Here is a 15,804-nt window from a genome sequence, read left to right as displayed (position 1 = left end):
AAAGAGATGCTTATTATAATGTGATGGGGTGTGATTGTGAAGTCTTGAATATATCCCACGCAGGTCCAACATTGACTCTTTCTATTATTTGTCCTCAAAAAACCACACATATAATTAAACTACTACAACTTGCCACAAACTCTTTTGTAAGAGAAACACTTATATGTCACGGGGATAAACGTAGGATAAAATTTTGTTAAATTTCAGATGTGGTACTTTATATTCTTCAATAAATTTCATATGGTGAAGTGTGATTAGATGAGAATAGCAAAACACTGATATCCCCGTTACATGCAAGTTCTTGCATCCTTAATTCATAGGCCAAAGTAGGAGGGAAGCTTTTGTTTGGCCCTTTCTCGTGAGTTGTGATACTACAAAACATTTTAGGAATAGTATAAAAGCATCAACATTAAATTTAGTGGCCACTTTTCCACAACATGTGACTAATTCTGCAAAAGAAAATACGTATGGTTTATGAGCGATTTTACGAAATTTCTACCAAAAGAGGGAATGAATTGTGAAGTTTTCGGTACTTAAAAAACTTATTGTTCAAAAAAATATATGGGTTGGAAGGCATTTTTCATGATATTGTCATTATTAAATATATTATAACTTATAAGAGACTAGCTTCCATTACTATATAAATGGCATGGAATACTAGTCGAACATTTTCCTTTCTTCGTGTGAGTGAAAAGAACACTCCAGCTTAGGACATTGATTTTGATGTTACATTGGATCTTTTAGGGTTCGTTTCACGGAAAGCAAAGAGGACTGAAATTCCATTGCAAGATCCGGAAAAGTTCTGAATCACTATTTCTCTACAAATAAGTATTTTTCTTTTAATGTTATTATTTTTATATACTCCCCAAGTTCTGAATACATTATACTAGTTGGGTTATATACTACATAAACTTCCTTTAATTTTTTTTTAATCCAAAAGAAAAAAAAAATTATTGAGAGAAAGTTACCCTTATTTTGGTTATTGAGAGAAAGTTACCCTTATTTTGGGCCCAATAATTTTATTTATATATTGTTCTTCCACAAAGGTAAACTTCTTTATTTATTTGTTGTCAAAGAGATTTATATTTATATTTTATTCAAAATATTCATACTCATATATGATGTAAATGGCAGATATAAATACATACTTATCCATGAATGCCTTAAAAGAAAAGAAAAAAAAAAAGTAGGCAAATTGAGCCATGCTTCCTTGTACTCAAATTTGAAATCCTCTTTCTGTAAATTAAAGTAATTTAAACTAACAATTGTATTTTTTTTTTAAATGAAAGAGAAGAACTAGAATAATTACTACAAAAAAAAGTGGCAACAGTCACCATTTTGTCACCAATTTTGGTGACTGTTGTGAGGGTTACTAAAGGTTTTAGTCACATTTTTTTGACTTGTTTGGTGACTAAAAAGGCTTTCATTCACCTTTTTTGTTTTTTTTAGTGGTTAAAGCCTTTAGTAACCCTCACAACAGTCACCAAAATTAGTGACAAAATGATAATTGTTGCCACTTTTTTTTGGTGATAAAGAAGACACACAACCTAGTTTTGGCCTTCGGTAGCTTTCATTTAAGTCCCTACTTAATACTCCCATTAACTGATGCAGCTTACTATTTATTACATGACCAAAAGGCCAGTTCTTAAAAGAAAATTATTTCCTTATTGAATACTGAATGTTCGGTGAGGAGCATGTAAATCCTTTTGTAGAAGGTAAGGTCTCGCTCCTGCCATAGGGTAGTTATACTTACAACTACATAACATTTGCATATCACACCTCTTATATATATGTGTACTGAATTCGTAGTCAAGTGGTTTAGAGCATTTAGCTTGTTGAATTCACTATAAATTTTACTTTAACAATACGAATCGTCTAGTCTATTTTAAGTTTTCATTTAAATATCAGCCTTGCAGAAATTAGATAAATTAAAAACCTGTAAGACATCTAGTTGTGGTTAACAAAAATAGATGAACACAGTGTTTCAAGAAAACTCTAAATGATAAGCGTTTGATGTGTCGGCCATGGGGCTGTGCCGGATATTTGAGTCATTTTGACTTCTTCGTTTTTTTAATATATTTTTTCTTGTTAAAAAAAATTGTTGGGTGTTCTTAAACGTTAAATATAAAAACTCTAGAGATAAACCATGCATAAATAAGGCAACCTCTTTTAAGCGTTTAAGAAAATGTTGTAAATAGCTAGGTACAACTCAGTTGGTTGAGTTTTTTCACTTTCATTCTAGGTAAACGTTTAGACACCTAATAAATATTTGTGAAAACTCCCTCCTCCAATCACTTGTACTAAAAAAATTATAAATAAAAGTCGTAACAGATTCATCAAATTTTTCATGTAAATGGAGGTTAATATATGTCGGCATAATTAAGGTCACGTTTATATTATTTTAAACGGTAGGACTAACTGCCAAGGGGCATCCTTATCAATATCTTATTGTGAATCTAAGGGGTTTAAGACTATATTTATTTTTTCAGAAATACCTCTGTGAACCGAGTCCAAGTGCAAGGAGATGATTGAGGGTTCACAGAATCACTGTTCAGGTGCCATAAACAGTCCTGAAAAGGACAATGCGAGTTCTTTTAATTCAATTATTTACTTTCATTTGTCTTTCTCACCCGAAGAGATATTGATGTATGAAGAAAATAACCATTGGGAAAATAATCTACCTACATTAAACGACCCCTTTAATGAGCGATATATATATATTTTTTCAAATGGTGATAGTCTAAGCAACGTTAATTTAGGAAGAGGAGAATTCGAACATTGATGTAAGGTTGCAGACACAATGGGTGTCAAAATAGCTTATAGCACTAAGTCATTGTGTGCTTTTTACCCTATTAATTTATATTCTATTATTTTAACAAGTTTGAATTTATTTCAAGTATTCAAAGAAACTTTTTGACTTGTGGTTACACTGGGGACCAGCTTAATGGTAAAAAAGTTGCTATGTCTGTTTATACCTGATGAGAATATGGGAATGGGATTCATCCTTACTAGTTCTTTTGCCACTAGTGGTAGGGTGTAGTGAGTAATCTTGGTGGGTGGGGAAAGTAGATAAATGAGAACAGAAGCTCTCACTTACATGAAGCTTTCCAGAGATGTACAATAAAGCTCGTACCTACCGTCAATTGCAAAAGCGTTAAAATCCATTGTTGTTGCTGTTAATTATGGGCTCACGCAAAATCATCTATCTTTGATCAAAGCGTGAAGAGCTTGACTTATAAAACAATAGAAAATAAAATAAATAAAAAATCACCTACTTCCTCCTTATGCTTACCTATATATGAACAAGTTGTTTCAACTTTCATGCTCATCTACGACTCAACTTTGAGACAAAAAAGCTCATAAATAATATGTGACGTTGAAGTTGAAGCAAGTTATGTTTTAATTTCACCAAATATAATATCTAACACCACATAGGAATTGAATTCGAAGCTTCATGTGAAAGAAAATATTGATTTCGATTTTGTATACTTGGTATAACTTGAGGCCAAATTAAAATTTCACAAATATTTTTTTTATTTTCTTCTCTTCGTTTCCAACTGTTTTATTTAATTTTTTTCCAAACAAAAATCAACACAGTGATATGTTTTTCTTATTTATTGTACATGACCCTTTTTTTTTTTTTTTAATGTATATATATATTGTCCCTCTGTGCAAGCAACTTCCAGTCAAACATGAATACAATGAGGTAATATGATTTAGATGGGACACGTCATGCACCCCACTTATTCATTGCATCCAAATTGAGTAATTGACCATGCTAAGCCCAATTGAACTCAGCAAATGACATTGACACCTCCCCTTTCTCCATAATCATTGAAAAAAATTTAAAAGAAGTATATGTTTGGTTTTTTATTTTATTTATACAAGCGATATTATACGTTAATCTAATCTAAACTATGGGAGGGGGATTCGAACTCAGGTGCAGAGTCAGGAGCCACATTAGCTCTAAACTAAATTGGCTAAGCTCATGTCTGCACAAGAAGTATATGTTTGATTGTTTGATCAGTATATATATATATATATATATATATATATATATATATCTTAATTTGAGATTAGGGTTGTTTGGGTCACGGACAATGATTTAGATGCCCTCTCTTGTAGGGTACTCCTAACTTTAGAAACTCTAAATATGTCTATTGCTAAGCTTGGACACTCAGCTAACTCAAAAAGGAAAAACCCTATTTAATCAGTTTCCTTTCTCTTTCGAAAATCAATGAAGGAAAGCTTAGAGACACGGGAACACTGTGTAAAATTTATTAGTATTAACAGATTTGATAACAACATAGTTTCTCTGAAAGGCATTGTTGGCCAACCAAAGGACATACCTGACAATGCATATCTAGCTAGCTAATTGCGAGACTTTCACTTTAGACAATCTAATGTAATTTTATCTTCTTTTTTTTTACTATTTTACAAAAGAAAAAAAAAGGAACAAATTGTTAAGGCATGCTAACTCAGCATGTAAATTATGGGAGTTTTTATTATTATTTTTGCACGTGTCAATAATATGATAATGAAAATGCTGGAAAAACACGGGGTCAATGCATGGCTTGTCATTTACTTTTCTGTATCCTGCAATGTAATTTCTGGATGTGAAGAATTAATGGACTGGTGTTTTTTTAGTGTTTAATTAAATATGAGGGTACTGTTGGATATAATTTTAAATTAGGGTTAGCTGTTACACTTCAATTTTCCAAGGAATCCATTTAACTCTTTGTTGTGTTGCTTGTTTTTTTTTTTTTTTTATTTAAAAAAATTGCAAGCTAGATGGGGTTTCAGAGAGTTCTTGAATTATTTTAATATTAGAGGAGGGGAGGGTTTAGCTTTAAAGCCGTTGGGTTTTTCCTGTGCTGTATTTTGATATTAAACACCGACTAGCCTAAGCAATGAATGAAGGCAATGCCTTCCCCTGCACTTTGTAATTGCAATATTTACTGCAAATTTCCATTTCCTGCATTTTTATTGGGATATTTTCCAACAATTAATACATTTCCTGGCCTCAATTTACACTTCTTCTACCCAAAACTTGAATTCAATTCAATTCAATTCAATTCCTATCACTCTCTCTCTCTTTCTCTCTCTTTCTCTCTCTCATCCTATACCCTCCACCTCTCCCCCATAATTAAATTAAGCATTAAAGAAAATCCATCTCCCTCTCCCTTCCCATTGTATAAATAATGGTGTTTTGAGGTCTTACCACCTCACCATGACCATGTTTTTGTTGCCTCATCTTTTCATGGTTTGAGGCCCTAACCCTTTTTTCTTCTCTTTTCAAACCCCACAATCCAATTAGATTCAGAGCCCCCTCCAGCCTCCTCTCTTAGCCACAACTCCCTCAACCCTAAGGTATAATTTTATGTAAACACACCCCTTTTTTTCATTTAAATTTTAGTCCCTATGCAATTTCATGTTATATTTGTTGCTAATTCAACATGTTTTAACTTCGTTGGTGTTTGTTTTCATTAGAGAGCTGGAAATTTTTCTTCAAGCCAAAAGCCATGAGTAGGAGGAATGGAAGTGGTCCAAAGCTTGATCTGAAGCTGAACCTGTCACCACCAAGGGCAAGTAATAATAATCCACTGCTGCAGTCACCAAGAAGATCAGCTACTGTTTCACCAACATCACCACCAAGCTCATGTGTTTCCTCTGAGCTCAATCAGGAAGACAATTTCAGATACTCAAACAGCCCTGAGGCCGAGGCCACTTCCATGGTGCTTGTGGGTTGCCCAAGGTGCCTCATGTATGTGATGCTTTCAGAAGATGACCCAAAATGCCCCAAATGCAAGAGCACTGTTTTGCTTGACCTTGTTCATGACAACAACTACAACAACAACTCAACAACAACCATGAAGACAAGGAGGAGCTAAAAGAGCTATAAATAAATAAAAAATAGCTAAAAGGAGCTCAGAGCTAGAGTAGTTTATCCCCTTTCTTTTGGGTTTCTGCAATTTTTACTAGGACTTAATGTTAGGCTCTTTCTATTTTCAACCCTTTTCTTCCTTTATGGGGGGTAGCGCTATTGGCGCTCCATTTTCAGCTGCATTTCCACTATTTGGGTGGAAAAAGATTTGATTCAAACAGGGCTTAATTCAACTTGAGTTGGGTTGGGCCTTGATTTGTTCAGCTTGGCCAGACACTCTATCAACGGAACTTTGATAGCGTGTTTGAAAAAAAGAGTGGAGCGCGCATAACACTACCTATTTGGTTCTGTTTTTTTTTTTTAAAAATCTTTCACCTCGCTAATCATAGAAATTAGGTTATGGATGATGGGCAAGCGGGCATGCAACATGGGGCTTGGTAGGGTTGGCTGTGGTTGTTTTTCTAGCTATGTGTTTGTTTCTGCTTTTGTTAACCCTTTAGCAGAAGACAATGTAAACCGGTTTTAACTGTAACTGCGGAAATTTTCATATGCAAAAAATGTTAGGTCATATTTTGCCTTCACCTTTACGTTTTCCCTTTTTGTTTATTTGGCTTTTATGTGTCGTTACTATATCCACTCACAGCTTGCTACATCAGAGATTGCCAGGTAGTTGCACTGAGTTTTATCTGACGCATAAAATAAAAAGATGGGTAAAAACTTCAGAATATATTTTATGTTTTTCTTTTTTCTTGTTGAAAAAGTGCATCTTGTTTGAAACTTGAAAGCAATAATTCCGCTTAAGAGCTTCAGAGACTAGGTTTTCAGGTAAAATGGTGCCACCTTTGGGGGCCCACTAGGTCCATATATACTTGCTGAACTTTTGTTTAAATTACATGGGCAATTTCAACATGGAACCTTAACCCAAACATATGACATGAGTCTTGTCAAACCAAATAAGAAAATCTTCACAGTAGTGGAATAGTGGTAGAGTACTTGTCTCCGCATCCGATTCGACTCTCGATTTTCTCTTTCCAAACCAAATATAAACTGCAAATATCAAAACTACCATACAAAGTAAGCATCCAACCCATAATTTGTTAGTTGCTTAATTTCTAATTGTCTTCCTCACCATGACTTGGGTAACTGACAAGAATGTGAGTGTGGCTCATTTGTCCACATTTGGTGCTGCAGCACCACTTGACTTTTTTTACCAAATAATCCATCTGTTTTCTAACAGATTCTTATATATAAAGGTCAGAATGAATTTATTTAGGTTTACATAAAGGATAATTATGTAAAAATTAAAATGTGGGATGGTTTGGGTAGTTCGAGCATTGAAAAAAGAAGAAGACTATATTATTAGATTGACAGACCATTAAAAACACATAAATGCAAGAGTAATTGAGACAGTTGAGCATAAAGAGGGGTATTACGTCAGATAATAAATACAAATTTAATTTCACCTATTCACTCCCTTCTATTTTCTTCTATTTTTCTCTTCTTTTTATATATATATATATATTCTCAAAATATTAAAATTTTCTTGTTTTCCATTGTTTCTGTTTTGGTAAGTTGGTATACTCTTGTCTTGTCCCTATCCTTCTTTTTAACTTCCTTTTCTTCTTCCATACGTTCCATTAAATTTTTGGTAGAAAACCCTCTTAACTCATAGTCTCATGCTGATGCACTAACATTTCACTGGTTTAAAATTTAGCATTTATGGTATATGAAATACAAATAGTCGATACAGTTACAGTATGACATGTTATGTTGTCATATTATCAATTTAAACAAAACTTATCCGAAATCTTAGGGTTAAAACCGTTTTAATTTGGTGTTCTGCTCGATCGTCGATCATGTAGCAGAACACAAACCATCTAAATTTGATGCAGACCAGCAGTCGGTTATGATCTCCTATTGATAAAAATGTCTCAAACGAGAAAAGGGTGTGGCACCAAAACATGAAAGAAAGGGTCCACATACCACAACACATGAGGTAGAGCTTAATTAAATTAATGGCATACCTAAGCATCATTTATATTGGTATAAGATCAATCAGTCTCACAGCAGACAAGACTAAAAGAGCACGGTTCCTTCATTCAGCCTGTTTTTTAGACCTTGAAGCCTAACATGGACGCTTAAAACTTTAGTTGTAATTTTTCAAAGTCAAACCAAGAAAAGAACGTATTTTTTTTTTTTGGGGGAGCTCTGTTTTATGATTTATGCAAGGAAATAAAATAGTTAATTTGCACAGCTTCATGTATGGAAAAATTAAACAGTATATAGAAATTGATTTCTGTAGGCCATTGCCTGAGTTGGCATCATCAGCATCTGGAATAGCTACAGAGGCAGGACTGGCTGCGGGAGGACATAATTTTGTATGGTAAGTATCAACCATGAATGCAATTTAATTTTTGGGCCAAATCATAAAGCACAAGGCTGCAAATGTAGCCGTATCAATAGAAACTATGAACTAAAATTAGAAAGAGTCCTTTAAGTGTGGGGGCAAGAACTTGAACACATATCCACAGGAGTATCGATGTACGAAGCAACAAGGAAAGGTTAAAATGAGGAGGCTATTTGAGGAGGTCAATCTCACCATCAATAAATGTAAAGAAATCATGGGACTTAAACATTTTAAATGTTTTAATAGTGAAATTGACCTCCTCACTTTAAGCTCCTCATTATAATCTTCCCTTGATCCAACTGTTAGAAATAAAGATTCATCCCTCACTATAGAATTCTTGCTATCATCATATATCCAAGTTTTTGTTGGGCCAATTTGACCCAATGAGTTTGAAAATAATTTAGACCATCGTCAAGGTCTGAAGAACAAGCTTAGGGCCTGTTTGGTATTCAACTTGAATCCAACTTTTTAAACTCAAAAACAGAATTTGAGTCCAAAACAAAGAAAACCTGTTTGGTAGCCCTATTTTTAAAAACTCAAACTCAAGAACAACTAAAAAACACCACAATTATTACAAACAAAAAATATTTATTTTTTCAGTTTTTTTCTAACAACCCACAAGTTCTCAAATTTTTAAGATTTGAAAACAGTTTTCAAGTTGCATACCAAACAAGTTTTTGAATATTAAAAATAGATTTAAGAACTCCTTGTTTTTAAGAAAAATCAAAGTTTTTGAGTTCTCTATTTGAATAGAATACCAAACGCCCCCTTAGTTCCTTAAGGCCTAGGTCAACCCAAGCCCTGCCAAGGCCATTGTGAAGACAACTCAGGCAGTGTGCATGATCAACGTCCAAAACAAACATCAATAAACCATAGAGAATGTTTGAGGAAGAAAAGCGAGTTCCTAATTTAGATACTTAGTTATATACCCGTTCTTAGCATTAGTGATATAGATAAATCCTACACTAATTAATTTATATAAAAAAACTACAAAAAACTATAAAATAAAATAATTATAAAAAAAGCTGGTATGTTGAATTTAATTTTGATTATTAAATTATTATTAAATTACTTTGATGCTCTATTGAGTGTTTTGGGTTTTTTTTATGAGGTTTTGGGGTTGGACTTATTTTAAGAAATCAATGGTAGTTTTGTTATTTATATGAAGTTCAAAGCCCCTTTGTTATATTGTAAATAGGCTTTGGGCATGTTTCTAAAGTCCATTTCATGTATGATTTTTTTTAATTTATAATTTAAGTCTATATATTGGGCATAATAGTGAATCCCTCTTTGTAATTCATGTAACAGTAGACAATATCTTCACCAAATTACCAATTCAAAACTTCTAGAGCTACTGCTTCTGAAGTTCAAGATACTAAGGGCAAGGCAGGTTTCAAGTACAAGCAAACAAAAATAACTTCGGAACTAGATAAAGAATAAGGTTGGAATCAAGTTTTTTCTAACTCCTCTCCAAATTTTAACTTCGGAGCTCAAGAGCTTATTTAGAGAGTGTATTGGAGATTCATTACTCCTATTAGCTCCTAATCATTATAACTACCTCCTAACTAAGAGACATGGTTGGTTCTAGTCGAAATTTTATAAAGAGCTCATACCATAGTTTTATAGTTTTTTAAACTAAAACTTAACTTTAAAATAGAGAACATAATTAGAAATAGTCGTAAAGTTTTTAACTTTTAATCTTCGAACCATCGTGGCCACTACCCTCCATCACCCTATTAAAAACAACACAACAAAATCTAAGTTAGAAACTTTATATATACTATCCCACATCTCCAATTGATAGTGAACTCATTATATTGAAAAACTCATTAGATTAAAGTTCGGCAAGTTGAGATAACATGTTTGGAGATCAAGTTAAGTTTGGGATAAACCTCCAACCTATCCAACCCACCGAACATATTCTAATTGGATCTAAAGTAAAGCACAAATCAATCAAAACAAAAACATTTGTATCAATTCATCTATAAATATAAATCCCAAACTTTAAAAAAAAAATTCTTTCATTATATAGGAAACTTACAAAAATCCAATAAAATATTATTCCTTTCTTCTTCCCCATTGGGTCACCACCATACCTTCTTGATCCAATAGTTTCTATGGGCCAAGAAAGCTAATCGGTCCAAAGTCACTGTTGTCACCCAAAATCACAACCCAACAGGCTCAACCATGAAAACCCACAACACAAATGAGCACCAATTGGCAATTGCGGTCTCTGTCCTTTGAAGATAAGTTTAAAATGAAAACAGTCCAACTTTATTCCAAAAAATCCTAACCCATCTTTCATAACCTATCAAAATCCCTTTTGCCCTTAGTTTTTTCTTCTTTATTCCCACTTTGCCTTCGTCGCCCTACTTTCTCCCGATTCTCAATTCTTCACTCTCTGAAGGTCTGACCCCTCCACCCTTCCCCCTCCCCAGATATCTTCTTGCTTCCATTAGATCTCGGCACAGCAGCCTGAGAAACACCCCCAGCTGATCATCTATGACGCTAGGTTCAGGAGGATCGGGTGTCGTGGGTGAGTCTTTCATTACCCATGTCCTTGTTTGATCAAATTTTTCTTTGATCTTGTTGTTTTCATGCACTCTGCAAATGGGTTTTTACTGATTTTGTGGTTTATGAGTTTTTATATATATATGATATCACATGTTGGTCGGTAAGTTTGGCCTTTAGTTGAATAAATTATTGCTTTTGAAGCTGGTATTTTGTATTTTTTTTCCTGTTCATAATTTGTGTTATTGGAATCAAATTGAGCTCATTTCTGATTAATGTTTTACTTGCATGGTATTACAAGTTGGAAATGCAAGATTGCAGTTTTGGTTGTCTCTATATAGAGTGCATTTATGGGGGAATAAGTTAAAGATTGTTTTTTCTTTTCTTCCAGTGATTTGTGTTTCATTACATAAATACCTTCCTGAGCCTTATTTGATGATGGTTCCTGCTTGTTCTTTCTCATCATTGTTTATTAACCAATGTATGTTTAATTAGAACTTTTTTTTCTTCTACTGATTCTCCATTGAACGGCGTACTAAAGAGACTGTTTCAAATCTGCCAACCAAGCATGATTTGGTCTGTCTACATGCAAGTTTCTGGTTATGTTTGTGTGTATTCAGAGGACTGTGAATAAAAGAAATATATAATTCAGAACTATCGGGGGTTGTTGCTTATTTTGTCTGCAAGATTCTATTCATGTCCCTTATATTGTCAAGCATGCATGCATGAGTTTCCTTGCAGTCCCACGAAACTTCAGATTGCTGGAGGAACTTGAACGTGGAGAGAAAGGTATTGGGGATGGCACTGTCAGCTATGGAATGGATGACGGAGATGACATCTACATGCGTTCTTGGACTGGTACCATCATTGGTCCCCACAATGTAAATATCTCTTTTTTTAGATTATGTCATGTTCTCGTTTAAGATTTGTTTTGTCAGATTACTTGTTTCATGCTTTCTTATCAGGAAAAATTATGTGTTGCATTTGTGGTCTCTTCCTGAATTTGTAGATTACTCTATTTAAACTTTCTGGAATTAGTCCATGCTTAGACCCTAAGGGCTTGTTTGATAGGGAGGACTAGACTAAACTAGCAAAATGCCTACATTTCATATGCATCGAAGGCATAATATGGATATGTTGTTTAACTTGGAGGAAGAATGGGGACTATATATAAGAGGTTGATGACTAAAACTTATCCCCTTGAAAATGGTGGGATTTTGAGTGATAAGTTTTAGTCATCACCCTTCTATGAATAGTCCTCCTTCATCCTCTAAGTTAGACAACAATATTCATATTATGCCTTGATTGCACATGAAATATAGCCACTTTTAGTCTAATCCTCCCTAACAAACAATGCCTAAAAGGACAAAAGGTTGACATTGTGGAAAGCTTACTAGATCCTACCAAATAAGTTGATTAGCATCGGCTGAGCTAACTAATATTTGCTCATCCTTAAGCAAATTCTAAGTACGAATTATATCGTTTTACCTTTACTTTTGATATTATGATGTACTGGGTTTTTACAAGTGATGTAAGACCTGCTTAAAAACTTAAGGTACTTGTTCAGTCCGTCTTTATAATTATCTACTTTGAAAAGGAAGGGGAACTGTATGGGAGTCGGGGTTGGAGGTTCTTCAAATCTCTTGAATAAAAGGAAGAAGCTGTAGTTTTCCAACCTTTTAAGCATACCCTGTAATCTTTTGGTGGTCGATTCTTTCTTTATTCCTCCTCGAAGAATCTGTTTGGGATTAATTGATTCTTGTCTCCTAATTGTTACTATAGCGTTGTTCAGGCAATGTTTTCTTATCAAGTGTTATTAAGCTTACGAAAGTGATGAAAATGTTATATGCTTTTTGCATATATTTTTTGTATAATGTAATAATGTTCTTCTTTTTATTGTGTCCAGACCGTACATGAAGGTCGAATCTATCAGTTGAAGCTGTTCTGTGATAAAGATTACCCTGAGAAGCCACCAAGTGTTCGTTTTCATTCACGGATTAACATGACTTGTGTTAACCATGAAACTGGAGTGGTATGATTATGATTTCATTACATGATTTTTAATGCAGTTGTTTGTAGTTTGCATTTTTTTTCCTCGCTGCAGTTAGTGTTTTGCACTTAGCATTATTCAGACTCATTTCTGGTGGTCTAACAACCTCCCCCTTTTCACAAACAGTAAAGGAGAGAGAGGCGTTAGGTGTAGGGAGCATTTTTGCTCGTCACTTTAACCCAATGTGTACACCACCCTTCTCAAATTTTTGACATATGTCCATGCTTGTAACCATAGTTAACCCTTGGACTTTTAAATCTTTTTAAGTATAACATTTATTTATAAATAAATAAACACTCTCTCCCCTTCTCTTCCCCCTTCCTGACCCACCCCCACCAGCCACCTCCCTCAGCAACCCCAGCCGCCACCTCCACCTCGTTCAACCTCAACCATGCATCCTACCACAACCACCACCAACACCAACACTGACAAGACCCATGAAAAAGGCACATTCAATTGTCTGATTTTCTTCAATTCTTGCTTCCTATATCCAATCAGCCACTCAAAATAAGAACCAACCCTCTAGCTCTCCCTTCCCGACCAACTCCCCAAAATCAAACTAGACAAATTAGCCATAACCGACATTCAGAATCCACAATTCCAACCCAAAATAAAACACATCCAAGACTGGAAACAAAACAAGCATGACAAAGTAACGATATCCAATTCAAAGATAAAACAAATTCTTCATAAGAAAAATTCAGTGACGAAAAACTAAGCCCAAAAATTCCAGATCTCGACCGAACAAATACCATTGACCCAAAAAAAAAAAAAAATTACCCAAAGCCAAATTGAACAAAGTTTTCTGGGGTTTTTCCCCAGTTCATAAATAAAAAAATAAAAAATCAAGTTTTAAAAACCCATGACTTCTTGTTGGGACAAGCCTGAAAATTTCGGTAAGTTTTACAAGGATTTAATTCTGGTTTTACATTGGAGGGTGTGAGGTTGTTGTTGGGAGTAGAGTTCGTTGGGTGGGGCTGAGGGCTATTGCTGGGGAATGGTGGCTGGTGGGGGTGGGTCGGGAAGGGGGAGAGAGAAGGAGAGAGTTGTTTTTAAATGTTATTTTTTAATTATTTTACTTGAATTTTCAGTTTTAAATACTTAAAAAGATTGAAAGTAAAAGGGTTAACTATGGTTACAAGCATGGACAAATGTCAAACTCTGAGAAGGGTGGTGAGGTTGCACATTGGGTTAAAGTGGGGAGCAAAAATGCTCCCGTTAGGTGTATGCATTAGATAAAGTATATTTGTCTTTTGTTTCGTTGTAAAGAAACCAAGGTACTGTATAGTCTTTTACCACAACTATCACAAACAATTCCAGGATTGTCCCCCATTCTTAATTCTTAAATGATATTGATGTTGATTATAAGAACATTGATGGCCCCGACCAGACGGCTTTTGGACCAGGTGTATGACTATCGAAAATTCAGTCCACTTAGTTATTTTTAGTGATATTTTTGACAGTATCTCACACATCCAATTGAATAGGTGGAACCTAAGAAATTTGGACCTCTTGCGAACTGGCAGCGAGAGTACACCATGGAGGATATACTTACACAGCTGAAAAAGGAGATGGCATCCCCGCATAACCGGAAGTTGGTCCAGCCTCCAGAAGGTACCTACTTCTAGCTTTCAAGACCGTATAGATATCATGGAACCAATTGCATATGCAATATGCAATATATAGTTTGTAACGTCGGTGTTGCTGATCCTATGTTAAGATCATGCAGGGGAGTGCCCCAAAAAAGTCTCTTGTTACCTCTCCGTGGCTTCAACTTTGTTTTGTTTTCTTCTTTTTTCGAACTGTGTTCAAGGGATGCTGTTTGATTAATGGGATTTTATGTGTGTCCAATATTTAACATACCCTTTTAAGTGGACTCTTCTACCCCTTCTCTGTGTATATACTTCTTCTATCCTCTTATTGTTCTAGTTGTCAATTATATTGTGAGTGGGAGAGTAAACCAAACTCCTAGTTCCCATATACGAAAATTGTGATTGTAAGCAAAACAGCAACAGCAATCCCAACGACAGTTGAAGCATGTTTCACTATCTGGATATTCAATCGCTCATTGTGGCAGTAAAATCGACTGTAAATTGTGTTTGTTTTCGGTTCATTTTCGTTGGAAGTAAATCATTTGTGATGTTGAGCACCATTTGGATCTCAAGATGACTGAGGTCCGTTTAACCATCGAACATGATCCTATTGGTACAGAATTATGAATTCTCTGTCGAAATGTGTAATTACTGTAGATTTTAGTTTGAGTATGTGTTGGTTAGCATTCCTCAATTGTAACTTGTAGATGATTCGTTTAACAATTTGCTTGGTTACTGCCTTGCAGCTGCTTTACCGAGTTTTAAGTCTTATTTCTTACAAAAAGAATATTAAAAGCCGAATAAATTGACAAGGGAACGCGAATTACTCAGTTTCAATATCGCCAACTGGGTGTTTGATGCTGGACTTGAACCCAGAGACACGTTCACTGATATGTTTTCAGTATCACCAACCAGGAATGGGTTTTGGAATTATTTATTAACACAAGTATTTCAATTATTTCAATTCCTGACTTACTCTGCATTTACTAAAACATATAGATATATGTGTATTACACACAAAAATTTGTAACAAAATACTTGAAAATGTATGGATTAAATAGATTAGGGGGTTAGTTGATCCCGTATTCATTTCATAATGAGGGGTTTTCTAATAGCTGTCCGATTTAGTGCAGGGTTATTAGGATTGATGGATTGAACCCCATCATTTTACTATCTCAAGTCAACATAACAGTTCTCTGGATATTATGGATGAGTCATTGTTGAGTCAGCAGCACCGCCTCAAGTCGGGTTTTGTGGCAAAGGGAATGCATGGGCAGCGAAATGAGGAAAAGTGGGTAACCTAACTTGGCAACTTGTTTGCTTGGACCTATTTTTTGGCTTTTGCTTGGACCTATTTTTG

At 34.7% G+C, this 15,804-nt stretch overlaps 2 protein-coding genes across 2 annotated transcripts; both read left to right on the top strand.

Annotated features, from left to right (window-relative positions):
* Nucleotides 1–5,064: 5,064 nt before the first annotated feature.
* LOC117634521 lies at nucleotides 5,065–6,465 on the top strand. The gene is made up of 2 exons (XM_034368665.1): nucleotides 5,065–5,370; nucleotides 5,491–6,465. Exon 2 carries the CDS (start codon nucleotides 5,523–5,525, stop codon nucleotides 5,889–5,891), a length of 369 nt encoding a protein of 122 aa, XP_034224556.1. The 5' UTR covers nucleotides 5,065–5,370; nucleotides 5,491–5,522; the 3' UTR covers nucleotides 5,892–6,465.
* Nucleotides 6,466–10,577: 4,112 nt separating this feature from the next.
* LOC117633720 (ubiquitin-conjugating enzyme E2 variant 1D) lies at nucleotides 10,578–14,832 on the top strand. The gene is made up of 4 exons (XM_034367444.1): nucleotides 10,578–10,827; nucleotides 11,544–11,683; nucleotides 12,709–12,834; nucleotides 14,340–14,832. Exons 1-4 carry the CDS (start codon nucleotides 10,794–10,796, stop codon nucleotides 14,478–14,480), a joined length of 441 nt encoding a protein of 146 aa, XP_034223335.1. The 5' UTR covers nucleotides 10,578–10,793; the 3' UTR covers nucleotides 14,481–14,832.
* The last annotated feature ends 972 nt before the right edge of the window (nucleotides 14,833–15,804 follow it).

Source organism: Prunus dulcis, chromosome 7, assembly GCF_902201215.1.
Source record: "Prunus dulcis chromosome 7, ALMONDv2, whole genome shotgun sequence".
Lineage (NCBI taxonomy): Eukaryota > Viridiplantae > Streptophyta > Magnoliopsida > Rosales > Rosaceae > Prunus > Prunus dulcis.
The sequence above is the reverse complement of the archived record's forward strand: the minus strand, read 5'-3'. Positions and strand labels throughout refer to the sequence as shown.